General features: G+C 34.8%; 1 protein-coding gene across 1 annotated transcript in view; it reads left to right on the forward strand.

The window, feature by feature from the left end:
* Positions 1 to 21,665, forward strand: part of ZFP42 (ZFP42 zinc finger protein) — an 86,265-nt gene extending 64,600 nt beyond the window's left edge. The window contains 4 exon segments of the mRNA XM_039839221.1: positions 16,919 to 17,036; positions 20,898 to 21,079; positions 21,082 to 21,526; positions 21,529 to 21,665. Coding sequence (XP_039695155.1) covers positions 16,919 to 17,036; positions 20,898 to 21,079; positions 21,082 to 21,526; positions 21,529 to 21,665 — 882 coding nt within the window.
* The last annotated feature ends 227 nt before the right edge of the window (positions 21,666 to 21,892 follow it).

Genomic DNA, 21,892 nt, shown 5'->3' on the forward strand with positions numbered 1-21,892 from the left:
TCTCTCTCTCTCTCTCTCTCTCTCTTTTTTGCATTTCCCTGATGACTAGTTATGTTGAGCATCTTTTCATGTACTTTTTAAACATCTATATATATTCTTTGGAAAAATGTCTATTCAAGTCCTTTGCCCATCTTTTATGAGCTGTTTGGCTTTTTATTATTGAGTTGCAGGAGTTCTTTACATATTCTGGATATTAATCTTATCGGATATAAAATCTTCAGGGCCCCAAAAGTTTTAAAGGCAAACACTAACTTTTACACTGAAACATTCCAATTTTAAACAAATTATTTCAGAAAATAGAAAAAAAAGATTATTCTGGAACTCATTTTATAAAGGTTGTGTCAATCAGCGTTCAACTAGAGAAACAGAAACAATAGAAGGTATATATAGAGAGATTTATTGCAAGGAATTCATTGACTTAGGTGATTGTGGGGACTGGCAAGGCATGTCTGAAATTCATAGGGCAAGACATCAGGAAAAGGTGACTGAAACTCATGGGCATGAGCTGAAATTGCTGTCTACAGATGGAATTTATACTTTCTGAAGAAAGCTTCAATTCTGCTCTTAAGAACTTTCAATTGATTGAAATCAGATTTACCCAAGATAACCTAAGATAATCATTCCATAAATATTTTAAAATGTTCTCCTTAAAAGCAACTGATCATGGATTTTAATCATGTCTACAGTATACCTTTGCAGCAACATTAAGTTTAGTGTTTGATTAAATAATTGGGGACTATTGGCTAACCAAATTGATACACAAAACTGACCATCACAAAGTTAGTATATTCTATAGCAAAGTCAAAGAAGAAAAGTTAAAAAAAAATTACTAGTCAATTTCAGTCATAAATCAGAATTAAAATCCACTCCATCCACAAAACACAAAACAGTAACAAAAATATATAGCAAATCACATATGTAAAATGGTAAAAACATGTCCAAAATAAATTTTCTTTGTATGAGATTTTAGAACTAAAAGGTGCTTGCTCCAAATCGCTTTAAAATTTACTGCAAGAATATAAAATAGGTAGCCCTCATACTAGAGTACAATGTTCTCTATTATGTATAAGTACAATTATTTACCTTTTTAAAATATTTCATACTCTGAATAACCCCTGATTCCATAGTTTAAATCAGTGAAGTAACATTGAAGGCAAAAAATACTCAATATAATATACTTCCTTTACATTACCCCTACTCTCTGAAGGTGAGCCCTGCAATTAACCAGCATAGAGACTGCTTGGCTGCTTCAGTTTACTAAATGACACTTTGTTCCCTAATTTACTATTAATTACTACCTTAATCTATGCAATAACAATTCCAAAAGAGGAAATATTTATTTTTCCCCCTGAAATTTAAATGAAACAGATCATTTTATATTATCATTTCTATTAATTTTTTCCAGCATCAAAGTACAAATCCACTTATCTTTTGTAATAATAATACTTATAAACATGAATATCTGAATTAAAACATTCACCTATAAAATTAGGCAAATGGAGAAAAAATGCTGTAAAAGCAATAATACTTAAAGAGATATTGAATTCAAATAGGATTTGTTTTTTTCAATAGCTAAGTTCATTATTGCCAAAGTGGTATTTTAGTTGAAGAATTAGAATAAGAAGAATTCAAGCTAACTAGAGACAACAATTTTCTAGAAGTGTTGAAAAGAAAAATGTTAATTCAACAAATATTTATTGAATGATTATTTAGTGTCAGGCTTGTAGTAGGCACTAGAGATAATAGACAAATTAGGTACAATCCTTTTTTTTAAGATTCCTACAATCTGGCGATAAGCTAAAGAGCAACATATAAACACATAATTGCATGACTGTGTAATAAACGGTATAAAAGAAATATGCATAGGATGCTATGAGAAGATACAATTATGTGAGAAATAAAGAGTAAAGTAATCATTAAAAACTTGCAGAGATGCCAAACCCTCATTTTGAACAATATCAGTTAGCTCACCCCGATATCAATTACTAAGGTCAGTAAGACACGATACTATTTTTGACTAAGTTATTTTGTTGTCAGGGGACAATATCTTCTGGGGGTTGGACTGGGAAAAGATGCATATTCTACAGGCAAATTAGAAGCAAAATATTATGGTAGTTTAGAAGCTATCATTTTGGCCCGGTAATACTTGCTCAAAATAGAATCTTTGTTTACAGAGGTTTGATCCACTGGCTTCTGAAGATATCTTTCCTGCAATATATTCTTTAACATGCCTGCCATTGGTTGTAGATTATTGCAATTTTCTGTCTCTTCAAAATGAATGCTGGTTGCCTGCATTCTTTTCATAGAGATGATTATCTTTGGAAACTTGAAACGGTGTGTGAGGTATATTACAACTCATTGTCACTTTCCGCTATTAATTGGAACTGAAAATGAATCCTCTTATCATGCTGCACATCGTGTCTAACACCATGATGTGTAGCGCACGTATTCTTCCAGTAATTCAGGATTTTAGTGTTTAAATGCTTCATGTCCAATACCTTATGGGCTATAGTGAGATTGAATATAAAATATCTTTTGTGATTATTTGCTTGGTGTTTTCAAATTCTCATCTCAATTAATACTGTGATACAAAGTGCAATGATCTTATGAGACAATCTCTCCTCTAAATTCATGAATAATGTGCTGATCTTTTGTGCTAAGCTACTGACTGCTTCTTCCTTTCAGCTATAGCATCCTGTGCTGCTTTATTCTATCTAGGAATGCCTGAGATGACCTCTTTCAGTGCAGCTTTCAATTCTCCCCTGCTCTTTGGGCCTGTTGATCCGCAGCTGCCTTACAAGAGGTTTGACTTGCAATGCCTCATTAGCATTATGGATCTGTAGTCCGCTACCAGCTTCTAGTCCCCTACAGTTTGTCTTTGCCATTCTATCACCTGGTAGCTTTCCTAACAGAGCTAAACTGACAAACCTATAAAGCAATTGATTTTTTGTTTGCTTTTGTTTTTTAGTGAGTCTCTGCTTGAAATAAAGAGATCAAAGACATGCATCATCCCTTTCCAAAGACTTGTGATATCCACCTCAAGAATCTCATCTTGAACACAGTTGTTAAAACATAGTTTTGCATTTTGTGTTTTTAATCTCTTTGTGTTGCCTTCTACTAGTAGATTGAAAAACTCTAAACACTGAGATCAAAATTCCTTAGAGAAGAAGAAAGAAATTAACAGCTGTGTACTTATAAGTCTAGATTTGCCAAGTGGAGAATGATAGTAATCTCTTTAAGGACTTGGAAGAAAAAGGCAATAATTATATTTATTTTACTTTGGCATTTGTAGAGCAAAACGAAATCTTGCTTTTATCAAAAATGAAAGCAAAGATGTTTTAATTAACAAGGGGATAGCAATTATTCTAAAAATAAAACATTATTATTTTCCCATAATTAATGTTAGTTATTTTTCTTTACTAACCTGCTTACTATAGAAAGGAGAGGAGTTATGTGCTAGATGCTTTATGTGTACAGCTTTATAATATGTCATGATTTTTTGCAGCACTGTAAACCTACAAAAAACCCATAATAAATTGCATTGACAAGGTTTTCATTCTTAAGCCTACATTTTATTGTACCATTATCCCGGAACAAATGGAGGCACAATATTTTATTAGACTAGACAGATACATTATTGAACACATAAAAGAATATCAGAGGATATTCAATAGTTTTAGCAAAGAAGATCAATATTGTATTTTGTAGGTTTGTGTAAAAAATATGCTATATTTTATGTAATAAGATTTATTTTTAAAATACTCAAAATAAATATTTATTTTTAAGAAATGCATTTTAAAGGTATTGTTTTTCACAGGGCTCTAATATTTAGTCATTACATTCAGAGGAGAGAGGGGTCATATTCAGACTCACAAAATACATCTCAGAATTGGATTCTGAAACAGTTCTGACAACAGATCTGTTAAGTCATCTAATTTAGTCACATGCAGTTTAGTCACAGGAAAGCATCAGGGATTGAGATTCTTCCAAAACACTTCCTATCTTCTACCATGAGATGATGTTCATTTGTTATAGAGAATCTAAAAATTTATAGGGCTTTTATAAGAGGAAAACCCAAATATTTCATATACACATTAATCATAACAAAGTAAAGGACCTATATTAATACCAGATGAAGTAGATTTTAGCACAAGTAATATTACCAAAGATAAAAAAGGACATTATATAATTATAAAGAAGTCGATTCATCAAGACAAGATAACAACCCTAAATGTGTGTTGACTAATTTTGAGTTTCAAAATACAGAAATCAAAAGCTGATAAAAATGAAAAAAGAACTGGACAAATGCGTAGCTGCTATTAGATATTTCAACATTTATCTCAGTAACTGACAGAGCAGACAAAATGAGTGACATTATAGGGGACTTGAAAAGCGGCATCTACCAACTTGTCTTAACTGGAATTTAAATAAGACTCCATTCAACAGCAAAATACATATTCTTTTCAAATGCTCATGGAACATTCACCAAGATAGAACAGGAGATCCTCTCCAAATTTTGTTGGGTATTTAAACCTGAATTGTTTAATACTGATTAAAAAAATATTAGTGCATTGGATAATTGTCAACATCTGATAATGAAAATTGCTGAATTCCAGTGGTTCTATCCATTTTGCCTATTACTAACTAGTTTCCAAATGGTGTATAATAGGACAGTAAATCTTAGACTTCATTCTGTCAACCCTATAACTAATAGCAAATAGGCAGAAAAAACAACCATATAACCTCTTGCCACTCTCAGTTCTTGGTCGCACTGACAAGCATATTGTACAAGAAGTTCACTCCAAAGCAGATACAATATTTTGTGTGTTATATCAAGTTACACAATCATTACCTATGAGAGTGAGGTCACAGGATCAAAGGGAACCCTAGGCCTAAGGCACTACTTTGACAAGATTGGGATTCCAGTCTTAATGAGATAATTATACTTTATTCAAGGGCGGTAGAGCCTGCAAAATCATTCTTGCCTACCGAACATCTTAAAAACTGCTCATTTCACCCATGAAATAATTTTCCATAAGTTATTTGTGTTAACTAATTATCCCTCTGGTTTAAATTTATATATCAATATTTGAAACTTGCCATGTCCATCTCGCAAGCATAGATTACTGATTGAGGCAGTTCAAAAGCTAATTGGCTACCCCTAATGTGTATTTTAAGGTTAATTTATACTTACATATATATTATACTCTACAGTAATTATAAATATATTTAGTTTTATAATCCGACAGTATATAACCAATATACTAAAAACAAGCTAAAATATTTTAAATAAAATTAACAAAAAAAGTCTTGGATAATAGAATTGGGGGTTGGAGGCTCACAGCAGTAACACCAACAGGAAATTATGAGATTTTAGGTGACTGATATTGCGGAAAAAAATGAACTGCATTTTGACATTTTTTTCCCCATCTTTTAATAACTGTTCTGTAACTGCCACTCTAGTTCTCCTGAGAACAAAGAACAAATTGGCTGTCTATAAGTAACAAGACTTACCTTCTTTCAGCATCTATTAAAATGCTGTTTGTAAGAGTAATGACGTTATTTAAAATCAACATTCGTTTGACAGTAGAATTTAATTGTTTTACTTTTAGGACTGTAGGAAAAATATTCTCATTGCACCACATATAACAACAATTCTATTAACATGGAACATATTCCTAGTTGCAATTGGGTCTTGTCAATGTTTTCCTATTTCAATCGTGGACAGTTACATCATTAAATTGTATTCATTTGACTGAGCCATTGAAGAACATTTACCTCCCACATTCCAATTTTAACACCTACTCTTTGCTCTTTATTTTGTATGTGCCAAGTTTAGTTCATCATGCAACTTCCACAAAGATTTATCTATTTATAATGCTTTTCAAATTTTTCAAAAGATTTCCTTTAGTGGTAAAGAAAAATGCACTACAGGCTTAATTTTTCTTTGAAGACTTCTATTTTATCTTAAAACTCCATATAATTTTCGTGTTTAAATACATAATTTATCACTGTTAATTTTTATATAAATGATAATATTTAAAACTCTCATCTCTTAAATCACATTAATCATGTAGTTTCACAAAATTCTAGTTTTCCTCTCTGTATCCAGTCTAATCTGAAATCAGAAATTTAGAGGTTCCAGCTAAAAACAAATTTAGGTGTCATTGTGATGAGTGAGAAATGTTTCGTGAACCTTTTTTTTGCTAGTAACCTAAAAGGGCTATGTAAAGGAAAAGAAAATGGAGTTACCAAGTTCATGAGCTCCATTTTTCCTAATTCTGTTTCAGAATGACTATCTCAATAACAAACAGAGGAATTTTTGAAGTGAATATTTGCTGTATCAACACACCGTGGTAGTAATTTTATATGGAAGCAACCAGTGCCCTCAAGGATCTCTGGAATCTCCTTTAGTCCTAAAAAACCAAACGACAGGAATTATTAGGAAGCCTGAAAATACCAATTGTGAAAAAAATAGCCGTTTAATGCAGTTCATTGCTCTTTAGGATAAGTTGCATCTTGGAAGCCAAAACAAGAAATATCTGGACAAAAGCCTCAGAAGACAAAGTAAAATTAGGTTTCCATGGGATGAGAACTAAGTGGCTAAAGGTTAGGAGTAGAAAAGAAGCTTCCTTTACTGGTTTTCTTTGTTTCCTTTTACTTTTGTATCATGTAAATGTATTTTGTCTTTTAGAAAATAAATTTGTAACAATTTTTAATAAATAATTTTAAGACAACAGAAAAGCAGCTAGCGGCTTTTTGTTTCATTTATCATCATTTTAGCTTTAAGGGGGTCTCATCCAAACAGCTCTGGAGAAGCTCAAAATCACACTAAATAAGGCTCTATGCTTGACACTGTTTCACAGTCGAGAGGCTGCACAGTTAGTTCTTGAAGTTGAAACAAGAGAGAGGCATGAAAATGTGAAGGATAGGCGAAAGGTATTCAAAAATCGAATATGCTCCCACTCATTAAAAAAAAAAGAAGAAAAATATATGTATTTACTCATTTGTGCATAAATAATCTTTTGAAACTACAGATGTCTAAGACCTACAGTGATCCATGTTATATTCATTGCACTGGATTGCACCTAACAAATGGAAACCAACCATAATTTGCTTTTCAATTTACTTATATTTATTATAGGATTATTCAAATTAACAAAAAGAACATCCATTACTAAATAAACAAAATGAAGTCTTTGTATTAATATATACCTCAAGTCAGAGGTAAAAGTTTGTTGAGATTCTAGAGAAAGAATGCACCATGATTAATATACCTACAAAGAGTCCTCTCTATTCTCCCAGTGTCTCTCCTCTTCAATCCAAAGGGCACAAAGATTAAGACAGCAGTGGGTTGGAGTGAAAAGTCTCCAACAGAAATGGACTCTTGAAGGTTGCTCTCCTGACTTGTGATTCTCTCTCTGTCTTTCGATGTAAAGTCATCAGGATTCATCGACTATAGGGAGTTGAACATTAAAGATATGTTTTACTGAGTACAAAGCTCTATATTGGGTCCTGTGTCAGGCAGACTATTAAAACAGAGAGAATATTGAGAAATAGAGTGAGAAGCTCCATTTCTTCAAACTCTGTTTCAGAAACATCTTTGATATGTAGAGAGTGATTATCTCTCCTTGGTCAATCTGGAATGTTTAGAGGGGAGAGTGACACTCATTATTCATTTTTTATTCCATAGCCATCGCTGCCAAGGAGCAGAGGCATTGGCTAAATGACTTCTAATTAAAAATATAGGAAAGCTTAAGTGACTCCATAAAGATGTCATGGCAATATAATGCATTACTAAATCTCCATAATTTTCCAGATCTAAGCGAATAAGCATATATCTACTTCTTGAATTTTTATTTTAGGACATGAGTCCCCTGCCCACTTCAAAGTTCTATCTGAACATAGCTTCAATTCTTTTCTTCTTTCCCAAATAAGATCTATAAAATGATTTATGTTCTTTCTCACCAAGGGAAAAGCAAATTCCTTCTTATATATAAATGCATATAGGAATCTGATGACTTCAGCAACCCTTATTCCATGTAACCTCAACACAGGCAAACATTTTTCTCTGTTTTCCACCTGTTTGCTTCCTCTGTCTCCTTTGTGGCTAAAGTTGATCTATTGCATAGAACCAAATCTATCACCTTCTGACTCACCTTCTCCCTCAAAGTATTGAAAAGCCTTGAGGAAATTCACGAAGCATCATTAAGCACTGGATTACAATTCTAAGTAGAAAAAAAAAAGTGTTTCATTATAATCAAGTCAGAAAATAGATTTGTCCTCCATTCTCTATGTAATGCCAAACACCTGTGCTATCTTAGACTAGTCACTAGACTCAGTGACGTGTGTGTTTACCCAAGTTGCTTATTTTAATCATGAGGTGAAAATGAATACCACTTAAGCCTCATTTAGATAACTTGCTTTCTTTAACTCACTGTTCAGACTCCCATCCATAGCTTCAATCTCTGCCCTACATTCACGCTCCTTATCTATTTTTTATAACAAGTTACTTCTTCATTGGATCCAGCTTAAGCATTCTTAGATATGGTTTCAATTACACTGGTCTTTAACTTTAAATGTGCATATGAATAATCTGGGTATTTAGTTAAAACTTAAATTCTCTTGCAGTAGGTCTGAAGTGAGACCTCAAAATTTTCATTCCTGACAATCTTCCAGGTGAATTCAATGCTGCTGATCCGAGATCACACATTGGTTTAAATGTTCTATTGCAATCCTTTATGGAATTTTGAGTTTCGAACACTGGCTTTAGAGGATAAATTATATGTGCTATATATGTGCTATCTATGTATAATTTCTGCCAATTTTCTAAAGCCTTTGCTGTTTCAAAACTCAAAAACCTTTTGTCCAAGTCTTTCAAAGGCTGTCAGCAGCCCATCAAAATAGTCAATATCCTTCTTCTTTCTCCTCATCTCCTCAACACCAAGTTATATTAATATGTTTTATAATTCAATTCTGTGTTTATGGGGTTCAAGATCAAAGAGACTTTCTAGTGTCCTCTGGATATATTTATTCATTTACTCAACAAAAACATTTACTGTGCACATACTATGTTCCAGGCACTATTCTGTGTACTGCTTACTGATAACCATGAACACAGAAAAGAAAAGTTTCTGCAGTTATAAAGCACACATTCCATAAGGTTAAGAGATAGGCAATAAAATATAAAAATAGAAAATTTTTTAAATAGTCATAAGTAAATGACTAAACTAAAACAACATAATAGGATAGAGTGTGACTAAAAAGTACTACTTCAGAACGGATGATTAGAAAAAGCCTTTCTCTGGTGATCCCACTAGAGCTAAGATGTAAATGATGAGAAGGAGCCAACCACGGAAATATGAAAGAAGGGCATATTAATGACCTAATTTCCATGATTTATTCTGTAGACTGTGTCTCTCCAAGTAGTAGTTATATGTGCAGTATTCCGTGGGTTTTACTGAGTGTGTCTGAAAAGGCAAATTTGCAAATCCATTTGGTTGGTGCTCAATTATCTCTTTTCTTGCCTACATTTTTAGCTCTTAACAAGAAAAAATTGATGTAAGACTGCCTGAATGAGGATTGACTTGAAGATAAAGGGCAGAGTGTGGGTGCAGATTTCCATGATCCATGAACAAACTATACATAGAACATTTAAGCCCATCCTACCGTCCTGGAAGAGAAGAAAAAAAATTGATAAATACTTATTGGGTACTTGTTACATGAGAAAAAAAAATGAATATAGAGATAAATATGATATAAATCCTGCCTTAATGAAGTTTATAAATAAACTAGAAAGTAAAATAGAAAAAGTGAGAAACTGTAAGTACAAAGGGATGGGAATTATCACTTTTTAAGAAGAGGTGATTAATTTCTGCTAAAGAATCTGTAAATGTTCCATGAGAAGTTAGTATTTGATTTAAGCCTTAAAATATGAATATGAGGCACCATTTCAATAGTGAGTATTAAAAGCCATGGAACTAGATGATGAGATCAGTTATGGAAAAGTGAAGGGAAGAAAAAGACCTAAGGATTGAGCGCCCTGCACAACATTAATGGCCTGGAAGATGAGGAAGCAAAGTAAACGGAGATTTCAACTATGTAAGATGCTGCAGAGATTCAGTAAGATGAGCAGTGAAAATTGACCTTTGGATTTAGCATTTTGGAGGTAATTAGTGACCTCGAAAAGAGCTGTTTCAGTGGAGAACAGAAAAGAACAATTTATTGAAGTGGATTCAAGAGAAAAATGTAAGGAGAATTAAAAATCAGCACTACAGATCAGTGCTTCCCAAACTTTAATGTCATTGTAAATCCTAAAAATCCTGCTAAAGTAGAATTTCTGATTCAATAGGTCCAAGTGAAACATATGAGTTTGTATTTCTTTCAAATTCCTAGGTGATACTGATGTTGTTGGTGGATCACAATTTGAGTAGCAAAAGAAGAGGATCTTTCAGGAGTTTTCCATAAAAGGCAGCAGTGAAATGGGGTGGATGAGCAAAGTATCTGGAAAGGATGTGGGACTGAGGGAATTATTTTGAGAATTCTCCTTATCACAGGAAGTATGCTTGAATGCCAATGGGAATGATCCAGAGTTAAGAGAAAAAAATTGAAGATGGAGGATAGAGGGGATAATTATTGGAACAATGTCTTTGAGTAGTCGGGAGAAAATGGCACCCACTGATAAATGGAGGAGAAGCCCTGAGTGGAAGCACAGACAGTCACCCACATCACCAAGGAGGATGCAAAGTCACGAAGCATAGATGCAGATGAGAGGGGATGGTGGGATAAATAGAGGTTCTTCTCCAATTGTTTTTATTTCTCAGTGCAATAAGATACTTAGCTGATAGGACTAGGGAAAAGATGTTAGAGGTTTAAGGGAAGAGAGGACATCATGATATAATTATGAGCTGAGGGAAGTGAGGGATGAATAGAGACAGAGCACAGAAGATTTTTAAGGCAGAGAAACTACATTATAAGATACTATAACAGGGGATACGTGCCATTATACATTTTTCCAAACTTATAGAATGCACAACACCAAGAGAGATCCTTTAGGCAAACTAGACCTTGAGTGATAATAATGTGCCATTGTAGGGTCATCAATTAAAACAAATGTACGACTCTGGTGGGGGATGTTGATAATGCGGGAGGCTACACATGAGAAGGGGCAGAGGGCACATGGGAAACCCCTGTACCTTCACTCAATTTTGTTGTGAACTTGAAACTGCTCTAAAAAGTAAAGTCTACTACATGAGAAATTAAACAAATGAATACATAATCATGAGGAAGTAAACTGACTAGAGCAGTTGTTCTCAACCTTGTTAGACCAATGACTCCTTTTATAACACGTTTTTAACACTCTTGCTACTATTGTAAAAATAAAATAGTAATTACTTTAACCTACCTACACACATTTTTAAAATTCATATAATGTGCTCATCACAATATAAAGAAATAAAAGAAAAAATAATTAATAATAAAACAACATGCATTTCCATAGGTGAGCGTTCAAGCCCGAGTATACTGAGAGACCAAAGCATCTCCACAAAAATACTCACAGTCCCCTAGGGGGCGATATTAATCCTTGATGAGAATCATTCTATTGCTTGACATGACTAAATGTTCATTCCACATCGATGGTTGTGATTTCAGGAGAGACCCCTCAGCACAGTTGTGAATTTTGTTCAGCTGCGTGGATGAAGCCCAGAGTAGGCCAAGGTGCATTTAACCAGGGTGACAGCTTTTCTAAGGAAATAAATGGACTGAGAAGAGAGCAAGGAAATTTAAGATCTAGGTCTACAATCCTTATCTGCAATTCCATAATCCAAAAAGAACATGGAAAAAATAAAGCATTTTTGTTTTTCGTTTGTTTGTTTGTTTTAAATAAGGTTATTCACAACTTATTTGGCAGCGAAATTTAACCTGGATAGACACATAGCTGTTTAGAGCCTTTATTGATCCCACTTATTTGGGGGTAATTATCAGTTTCACTGTAGATAATATTATCTAACATGGTATAGAAACTGTACTATCTTTCTAAAATTTAAAAAAAATAATCTGAATTTGGAAGTACATCCACTTCAGGGGTTTGAAATAAATGATAGGATTAGTATGCATAAGAAATTAATAAAATAAACTTAATCTAAGACCAGCTAGGAACAAGAGCCGTTAAGGGACAGTGACAAGATGGAGAGTCACTGGATGACAGATTATTAGATTAGAAGTAGAAGTGAGTCAGGGAGACTGGAAGTGATGTTCGCAGAGTGAGATGCTTTTAATTGAGTATATGAATCTAGTACAGTTACAGGAAATGATGAGTTTGGACCATGAAGTGGCTGAGGTGAGGAAGAATCATCCATGGGGATATTGAAATCACTAAGATTAGTAATGATTATTTAGATTTAACTGCATCAAAGACTAGTGCTGTGTAGTATAGTCTGATATTTTTTAAGTTTCAAAAGAGCTGGATGGTGTGAGCACAAGAAGAAAGGAAGTTCTGGAAGGAACAGTGAGGAAAAAGAACTCTTACGCATGGTGTGTGCTGCTGGGTGTGAAGAGAAAGCAGCCTCAACCTGAGAGAGCTTCAGGGTAAGCCAGGATCTCAGGTTTGTTAGTCTACAAAATGAAGAGGCTGAGCATACAAAATATTTTGCTGATAATGGTCATTGGTATCTGAGGACACAGAGAAAGGGTTTGGGGGATTCAGGAAGGGTGTGATACTGGCTCATTTAAGGAGATGCACAGAGCCTTGTGGTGATGAGAGTCCAGTGCAGAAAGACAATCTAGAAGTGTTTGCCACTTGTAGTGACTGAGGTAAACAGAAATTATTGGCTCGGTACTAAGGAGCCACAGAAACAACTGCAGAACTTTGCAAATGAACAAACCCTATTCAACTAAAATGGAATAGTCAGGGATCAGTAAACTTTCAGTGAAGAGCTAGATAATTAATATTTTAGGTTTTGTGTCACACGTATTCAACTCTGCCATTGCAGTACAAAAAGCAGCCACATCCAGTAGGCAAATGAATGGGCATAATTCTGTTCCAATAACATTTTATTCATGGTTACTGAACTTTTAATTTCATATGATCTTCAATGTCAGGGAATGTTATTTTTCTTTTGATTTTGTATTCAGTAATTTAAAAAACTTTTCTTAGCTCAGAGCAGGCCAGATTTGGACAAGGCACCATAGGTGAATGACCTCTGGAACAGGTTAACATGTAGGCAAGAGGGAAGAAGAGGTTAAAACCACATTAGGGAGGACTTCAAAAAGCATGCTAAAGACCGCACTTTTTTTATATGTCTTAGAACCTACTCAAAATTGTCATGGAGGAGAAAGTTATCATCTTATCAGTGTTTCATGAAAAAAGGTGGTTGTAGTAGTAATAATAGATTGGAATGACAAGAAATTGGTTTCAGAGTGTCAAGTTTAAAAGCCTTGGCACTTATGTAGAGGGAACATAAATGCCCAGGGACCCCTTTGTTTGAGGAATTATGAACCATTCAATGACATTGGAAATAAAGTGATAACACTGAAAGGATCTTAAATATACAATTTACCTTTTCTCTGAATATACTTTAAGGAGAAATTTTCAAATGAACAAAAAGAGCAATCTAATATCCTGAAATGGAACTGTGAAATGGACTCCATACAGAGGAAACACATGCGAGGCACAGAGACAGAAAGAACAAGAATATTTAGGAACGTTAGAGAGTTAACCTGCAGGACTCGGAGGTAAGAATATGATGCTGGTAAAGAAATGGGGGGTAGGATGGGGTTCCCACAGGGAAAGAGTTCAGAAAAGGGGATCTAAGAGTATGGTCCCAGAGGATATCAGAGCCAAAATTATTTTCCCTTGGGGTTTGAGAATTCTTTTCTTTCTATGACAATTTCTTAAAATACTTTCTCTCTTGAATTTTATGACTGACCTTTCTGGGTGAAATTCTAGAAACCAGAGAAAGAAGAATCCCCATCCTTGAAGATGTATATGATCTTTACCCGGCAAGGCATGTCTGAGTCCCAATTCCAGGCCCAAAGAACTCCCGAATTAGGCTAGCAAGAAACACTTTAGTATCCCACCATAGTGGTGGTTTCTTGGCTTTTTCTGGAGAAAAAAGTGAAGGTACACTCAGAAATCTCTGCCATTAGTCTTGGTATTCATCCATGCCACAAGCCTAGCAGAAGTGAAGAAGCTCCATGAGTACCCTACAGAAAATCTGCTTACCTTCTGTTATGCCCTTTGCTTTTCACAGATTGCACTTCTAAGCGGGCAATTAAAATTTGGTCCTGGGTCTGTAAACTAATACCCATATGGCTTTGAATATGGCATTTGTCATTACTGACTTTCCATTTTCTTATCCATAAAATGGATAATAACAATTCATAAGGTTGCTAACAAGATTAAATAAGTATGTGAAAAGGCATTATAAATTACAAAAAAAATAATAATGCAAGACACTTTTATAAAAGATATAACCACGGAGTTTGAAAAATACATTATAAAATGCTCTATCTCAAAGAATGAAGCACACTTGAGTTCTAACCTGCATTTAGCTACTTAACGGTGTATAAACTTTCATTGTGCCTCAAAGTTATCATTTTAAAATACAAACAAATTCATAATAATTATAGTAATGATCATTTTATAAATTTGATTTCAAAATAAAATGAGTCAAATGCATGTAAAGCAGTCAATTAACATTAACTAAATCAAATAGAGACAGACGGAAGCTCCAACAATGAAACAATGGTTTACAAATTTAAGGTTAATACGCATTTATATATGAAGCATGCTTTCCTATAATATTACATTCCCATTGCTCTTGAGATGAAGATCTAAATTCTTACCATGACCTACAGAGCTGAGGGGTCTGGCGCTGCACACCCCCTCCTGCTCTCCCACCACAGTCAGGGAGATCTGCCCTCAGAGCTGACTCTGTCTTAAATCGCAGCAGCTCTAGGAAAACCTTCCTTGAACTGGATTCGGTCACAGTCTCTTATTATGAGCTCTCCTAACATCCAATACGTCTTCCTCATTGTCCTAATAATAGCTGCATTTTGACATTTACAAAGCGTGATTGTTTAGTTGTCTGTCTTTATTTAACTTTTTGATATTTTGTTTATCATGAATTCTTGACTACTTTTATTTGTTTAAACCATGGCATGAAAATATTAATCTTATTTACTGAGTTTTTTGGTGCTCCTTAAATTTTGTTGTGGCATACCAGCTTGTTTCTGGACTCACCCTAGTTCCAGCCTGGCAACTTCAGTCTGCAAACTTCAGGGGACCCCGGTAGCATAGACCCAGGGGTTAGAACAGTGGCCAAATACGTGTAGAGTGAATTAAAGTATATTTAGAGTTTTCACATTTAAGCTTTTAAGGAAAACATTAGTTTGTAACACTAAAATAAATTGTCAAAATGCAATTTTTAAAAGCTGGCTATGATGATATTGGTAAAAGAATTACTATGTCTAAAATTCCAGCAATCCAAAAAATTACTCTGTGTCAACTTCAAAAGGCAGCCTGCTTTTATTTCATGGTTTAATTGGTTTCCTAGATCGTTGTGGAGAAATTCAATTTCCCGTGAGCTTGGTTCATATGACAACAGATGAGTTCCTTCCTTTTCGTTTACTTTTCCAGGGCCATGGAAAGGAAAGCTAAAACAAAATGGGAGAAAAATAATTTATGTAAGACCTGGAGTGTGAAATGTAAATTTAGATTTTCTAAATATGTTGTTTCCGGGTTCCATCCAGACAGAGTCACACTAATACAAACCAAGTGACCTGACTAAATTAGTGCGAAACACCATTATAAATTATCTAGTTGATTGTTTGTATTGTTTCAAGATTGAGTGATAACAACAGGGTATGGTCTGGTGAGTTAGGTGAAAGAACACTCTGGATAGTCTGGTTCACTGAAGTCCTATTTCTTATTGAAAACCAAAACATTAGCATTTTTATCTCTCTCTCTCTCTCTCTCTCTCTCTCTCTCTCTCACACACCACACACACACACACACACACACAGAGTTGGCTGGTGCAAACTTGCTTTGAGAACCTGTCTGTGCAGTTTGCAGAGACCGCAGCAATGTACCACAGGGAGCAGGAGTGGTCATGTCTTACAATTTCTGCCTTTAGAAATTCACCTGCACATACTATGTTTTAAGGTAAGGCACTAAGAATGCTTTATCTGGCTTCAGTTTCAAATGGATGAGGACTTGGTATGCCTACGAGTGAGATCAGGGAACAATGAATTAAAAGATAGTTAAATATCTCCTCTACTGGAAATTATTTTTTTTTAATTTTCCAGTCTTACAACCAGCGTTTATTTTAAAACAGACCCAAAAAAAAAAAAAAACCGGAGAGAACTGCTTCCAGATATATACCATGAATTGCAGGCAAACATCAGGTCAAAATTTAAGAGGTTTTTAAACATTGATTTGTTTTTTTGTTTTAATGGTCTATGTACTTATACAAACTATTAAACTTCACTACATCATAGCCAATGGTGAGAGTTGATTGACCGCCACTTTCAAAATGGGTTGTGTCACTTTCAGGGATGTAAACAGTCACCTTAATGTCTGAAAAAGAAAAAAAAGCAGCAATAGGAGTTTCTGTGCCACTGGCTTAGGATGGGGAAGGGGATTGCAGGTTGGGGGAGGGTAAGAGAGCCTGCAGGGAAAGATGTGGTGTGTGTTCCAGTAAACCTCCATTTCCAAAGGGTAAAAACTGTCTCCACCGCCTTATTTTCATTGTGTTGATAGATAACTACTTAAATTTAATTACACCTTCCTTCATTTGTTCAATAGACATTTAATGAGTGCCTTCAACATGTGTAAGCTAGGCGATTGGGATTCAAACAGGTTTGTCCACGTGCTGGAGTCTCAGTGACTGCGGGGGTGTCCCCTCTGCCCTGGTAGCTGTTAGTTGAAGGTGACCGCGCACAGGCCTGGTCCAGGACTCGAACCCAACCTGAGCCAGAAGCAGAACCACGCCCACTGTCGCGCTCACAGCTGCCTGGCCGCTTTATCTTTAGAGGTTGGTAGAGCCTTATCCTAGAAATTCTAACCTAATTTGTGCTGAGTTGAAATGTAGGTGTAGCCTTATTAGAACATGTCCGTCAAAAAGAGGGTGGGTCTAACTAGCTGTAGCTGTCTTTGTCTTCCAGCATGCTAATTCTTTTGTACTTAATGATGTAAATAACATTTCTTCTGTCACCTTTTTCCACTGGCTGATCCCCTTCTTCTTTTTCCAGGTTTCAGTTTAGTGCCCCCTCCCTGGAGGCCTTTCTAGACTTTCTTTCTAAAGATGGTCTCCCCAACTCTCCCTCATATTGGTTTCATTTAACTGCATTTTTTTCTCAATCTGAAATGAGTTGTTTATTTACCATTTACAAACACTTTATTTATTTACATTTATATCTCACATGGATAAAACCTCCATGAAAAGCTGTGTGCTTTTCACTGGTTTGGAGTAGGCACATAGAACAAGGTTTCATTGTAAATATTTTCAGATGAATGAGTAAGTAAATGATGCACTATTGGAAGTACTTCTATCCTAGTTTGAGAAATATAAAATTAGGTTAATGTCATGGCATTAACATTCATATTTTGTCTTCATACCATATTTACTGAGTATATTTTCCTTATAGTTATTCCCACCAACAGAGAATGTAGTTGTCATATAAACGAGTTTTCCAATAATAAAATAATAAATTACCACTTCAGTTTTATACGTCATTCTCATAAGCTTGCATATTATGTGGGGAATGGTATAATGCTTAGAGATCTGATAAATAAGAATGTAACTTAGAAAGGTAAGAGCTGTCCTTGGATCTTGGTAAAATCGTCAAGAAAATATCTCTTTCAATCTTGATCTCATAGGTATTCATTCTAGATGATATCTTAGCAACATTTTGAAACTGATACATTAAGTGCATCTGAGGTCCTAAATAATTTTCTAGTAAATTAATTTTATAGGGTTGCTATATCAGATATCATCAGTATGGTCACTGATGCATATTCATCAATTCATTTCATTAGACAACGGTACTGAGTGCTGGGACACGTAACTAAGACAGAAGAGGACCTTTCTCTCATAGACCAACAGTCTGGTAGGTAAGTCAGACCTTAAAAAGTCAATATCCAGAGGCTCTGCTCAGTGTTAAATGGGGAGCAAGGGGGGGACATTTAGTTTGGAGACCCAACTGAGACTGAGAATCAAAGGAAGTTTGTCTGAGGAAGTGATACTTAAGCGGAGATCTGAAGTCTGGATGAGCAATAAGCCTGTGTGTGTGTGTGTGCGTGTGTGCGTGTGTGTGCATGGTGGGGCACATGTTGTATGGAAAGGCAAAGTGAGGGTGGCTAGTATTTTATTGAGAGGGAAGAGCCTGGCGCTTTACTGAAGAGAGAGCTTATTATTCCTGAAAATGAAATAGGAAAGCTGGAGATAGCAAAAAAGTGTGGAGAGAAAAACTGAATTCAAATCGAATTGCAGTTATTTTCAATAGACTAATGGGGGTGAATTTTGTGCTCTGCTCTACTCAAATTTTAGATCAATTGCTAGTGATTTTGCTCCAAAGGTGCTATATTCAATAACAAAATGGCTTGAAAATTTTATCTACAAGAACAAGATTTTGTTAAACAAATATTCATGAAGACAATCTCCCTGGTTTATTTGACCTTTTTAAAGGACAGAATAAATAACAACACTTGTACCATTACATATTTTATATATATATATATATATATACACATATATATATTTGTATATGTATATATACACATATAATATGTATATAACATTATATAGAAACATTATACATAAAAGTTTGAAATAATTTTAAATAGCCACATTTTAAAATACCACCTCAAAAATAAATAAATTAAGTAAATAAATAATCCACTTCCATGTCAGATGAGTACTAGACTTTGTAAAGTGTATAAATGTCTAATCACTATAGTGTACACATGAAACTAATATAATAGTGCATGTCAACTATAATTGAAAAAATTTTTTAAATTAAAAAAAAAGTACTACCTTAAAAGAATAATATCATTTTCTTCTGGAAAAACAAACAAACAAAAACCATAGAATCAAAAAAAAAAATGCTTTTCAATTGCTAAGGGAAAAGATTTAAATTTCTTCTTAAACATTCGTGTATATCTATAAATACTCCATCCTTATAGCTATTCCATTCTTAGAAATTTATATGTAAAAACATTTATACATTATATATAAATAAATATATAATTTATTTGATTTATATTTATTTATATAAAATATATAACATTACATATTTTATATATGTATAAATGTTTAAGAAAATATTTAAAACTTTTCCCTTAGCAATTGAAATGCATGTTTGTTTTTATTCTGTGTATTTTTTTGCCTAAAGGAAATGGCATGAATCCATTTAGTTTGCATTTTTAAATGAGGCTATTTAAAAATATTTTCAAGCTGTTAATTTTCACTCTACTATTTTCACATATGCTTTTTTCATAAAAGCATTTAATTTTTGTTCCTACAGCAAGATATTAGGACAATAAAATTAAGAAATGAGGCACGCAACTGTAATATTAAGCAAAGGCTCTTAGAAAAAGTATAATAAACCCATACTACAACTTTTATAATGTTTCTTTTACATTTTTTGGGAAATGACAGAAAAATATTCAGGCCCAGACCACCTGTGCCTTTATTTTGACTTATACTCATGAGAGACGGGAGTACATGTATTTCATGTGTCTTATCTCTGGATCCCCATCTTTGGGAACAGAGATGGGTAAACTATGGTCCATGGTCCAAATCCAGCCTCTGCCTGTTTTACTGGGACACAGTCATGCTTGTCGTTTATGTAGTATCTATGGCTGCTTCCTTGCTTCCATGGCAGAGTTAAATAGTTGTGACAGATCGTAGAGCCCACAAAGCTTAAATCTGTTTCTTTACAGAAAGAAATTTGCCAGCCTTAGTCTCGAATAGTGACTGGCACATAGCAGGATCCCGTCTATACTTACAGCATGAATACAAAGGTAATAAAATAACACTAGCTCACATAAGTGTTCAGCATTTATTTGCTCGATGCCATGAACCATGCTAAACACTTTATATGCATTATTTAATTTGAAGTTCACAACAGTGTTATATAAGAAATTAGGTGTATCTTGCTTCCTTACCTCCTTCAAGTTTTTAGTCAGCTGGCACTACCTCAGTCAAGGTTTGCCTGAACACCCTATTCAAAACTGCAGACTCCTACTTTCTACCAACCCCTTTGTTTATTCTATAGCACCGTATAACATATCACACATATTACTTACTTTGTATGCTCATAATAATGTCTACTCTATGAGTACATTTGTATGTTTACTTACTGCTGAATCTCAGCCCACGAGTAGCCTAGATTGGGGCTAGTGTATAGTGAGTGCCCAGTGAACATTAAGTGATCAGAGAAGACAGATAACTTGTGGGAATACCCAGGTAAGGTCTGGCTATGGCCCCATGTCATACATCAGAGCTCATTCTCTTACTCTCTTGCCAAGTTTTTCAAAGATGTAAACATAGCCATTCCATTATTGAAAAATAAATTCTAGGCCTTTTTTTTAGGTCATTTTTGACCCTCTAATGTTGAGATATATTTTACCTAATGATTACCATCTCAAAGCAGGTGCTTGCTGAAGATTTACCCAGATCACTACACTTGGAAGTGGTTGTTATATCCAGATGCAAACCTTCAAGAAGGAAAGAGGCAGGATGGCATGGAACAGCAACTGGACCCAAGAGCAAAGACACATGGATGAAAAGGCCCAGGTAGAAGAGCCCTCAGTGGGGATAAGCCAACTCCAGTTACAACAGCGCCAGCCCAGCAGGAACCTCTGGACACAATGTGAGCCTTGTGTGGTGAAGGTGGGTTCCATGAGACTAGCTATCAGGCTGATAAAGAGGATTCCTTTTCTGACTGTTACCTAATAAGAGGTAAGTTTTCTGAACCCCTCCTGGACAAGAACATACTTCTTACGTCCTTCAACTACCTGAAAGAAAGATCAGAACATGAGCTTTCTCAATATATTTTTATAGCAAGCTCGCTTGTGAATGTTCTTTGCAAAACACACACACAAAAGAGCTTCCTCAACAGACTGTTGGAGAGAATTCATTTGTTGAGTATTCTGAGTACATGACAGACAAGCAGCTTCCTCCTGGAGGAATACCCAGCACTAACTTATCAGATCCTAAACAGGCTGCAGCATTTGCTGGAAAGAAGCCAAAAAAAAAAAAAGACTATGATGTTGCAGAAAAAAATTGTCCTCAGAGTAAATGCACAAAGTAGTTGAAGAATAGAGCTTCTCTGAGAAAGCATCTCCTCGTTTATGGTCCCCAAGATCACGTGTGTGCAGAATGTGGGAAAGTATTCAATGAGAGCTCAAAACTAAAAAGACGTTTTCTGATCCATACTGGAGGGAGGCCCTTTCGGTGCACTTTTGAAGGGTGCAGAAAACACTTTTCCCTGGACTTCAACTTGCGTACACATGTATGCATCCAACTGGGGAGAAACGCTTCGTGTGTTCTTTTGAAGACTGTCACAAGAGGTTTGTTCAGTCAAATAATCTGAAAGCTCACATCTTAACTCACAAAACGAAAAAAGAATCAATGAAAAAGATGGAAAATAATCCTTAGATGGCTAAGCATATCAACAAAAGAGTGATTGGGGACAAATATACCTCATTAATTATTGTTTACAGCAAATAATTTATGAAGCCATATTGCAACCCTACAAGGCATATTTTTTAACGTTACTGATGCTCCTATAGGTTGTGATAGCTTTTAAGAACATCGTGTACAGAATTGTAGCATGCTTCCAGCAGGAAGATCAGTAATGAATTCACTTCAAAAGCATAATCTTT

This window comes from Pteropus medius, unplaced genomic scaffold, assembly GCF_902729225.1.
Source record: "Pteropus medius unplaced genomic scaffold, Ma_sr-lr_union100, whole genome shotgun sequence".
Lineage (NCBI taxonomy): Eukaryota > Metazoa > Chordata > Mammalia > Chiroptera > Pteropodidae > Pteropus > Pteropus medius.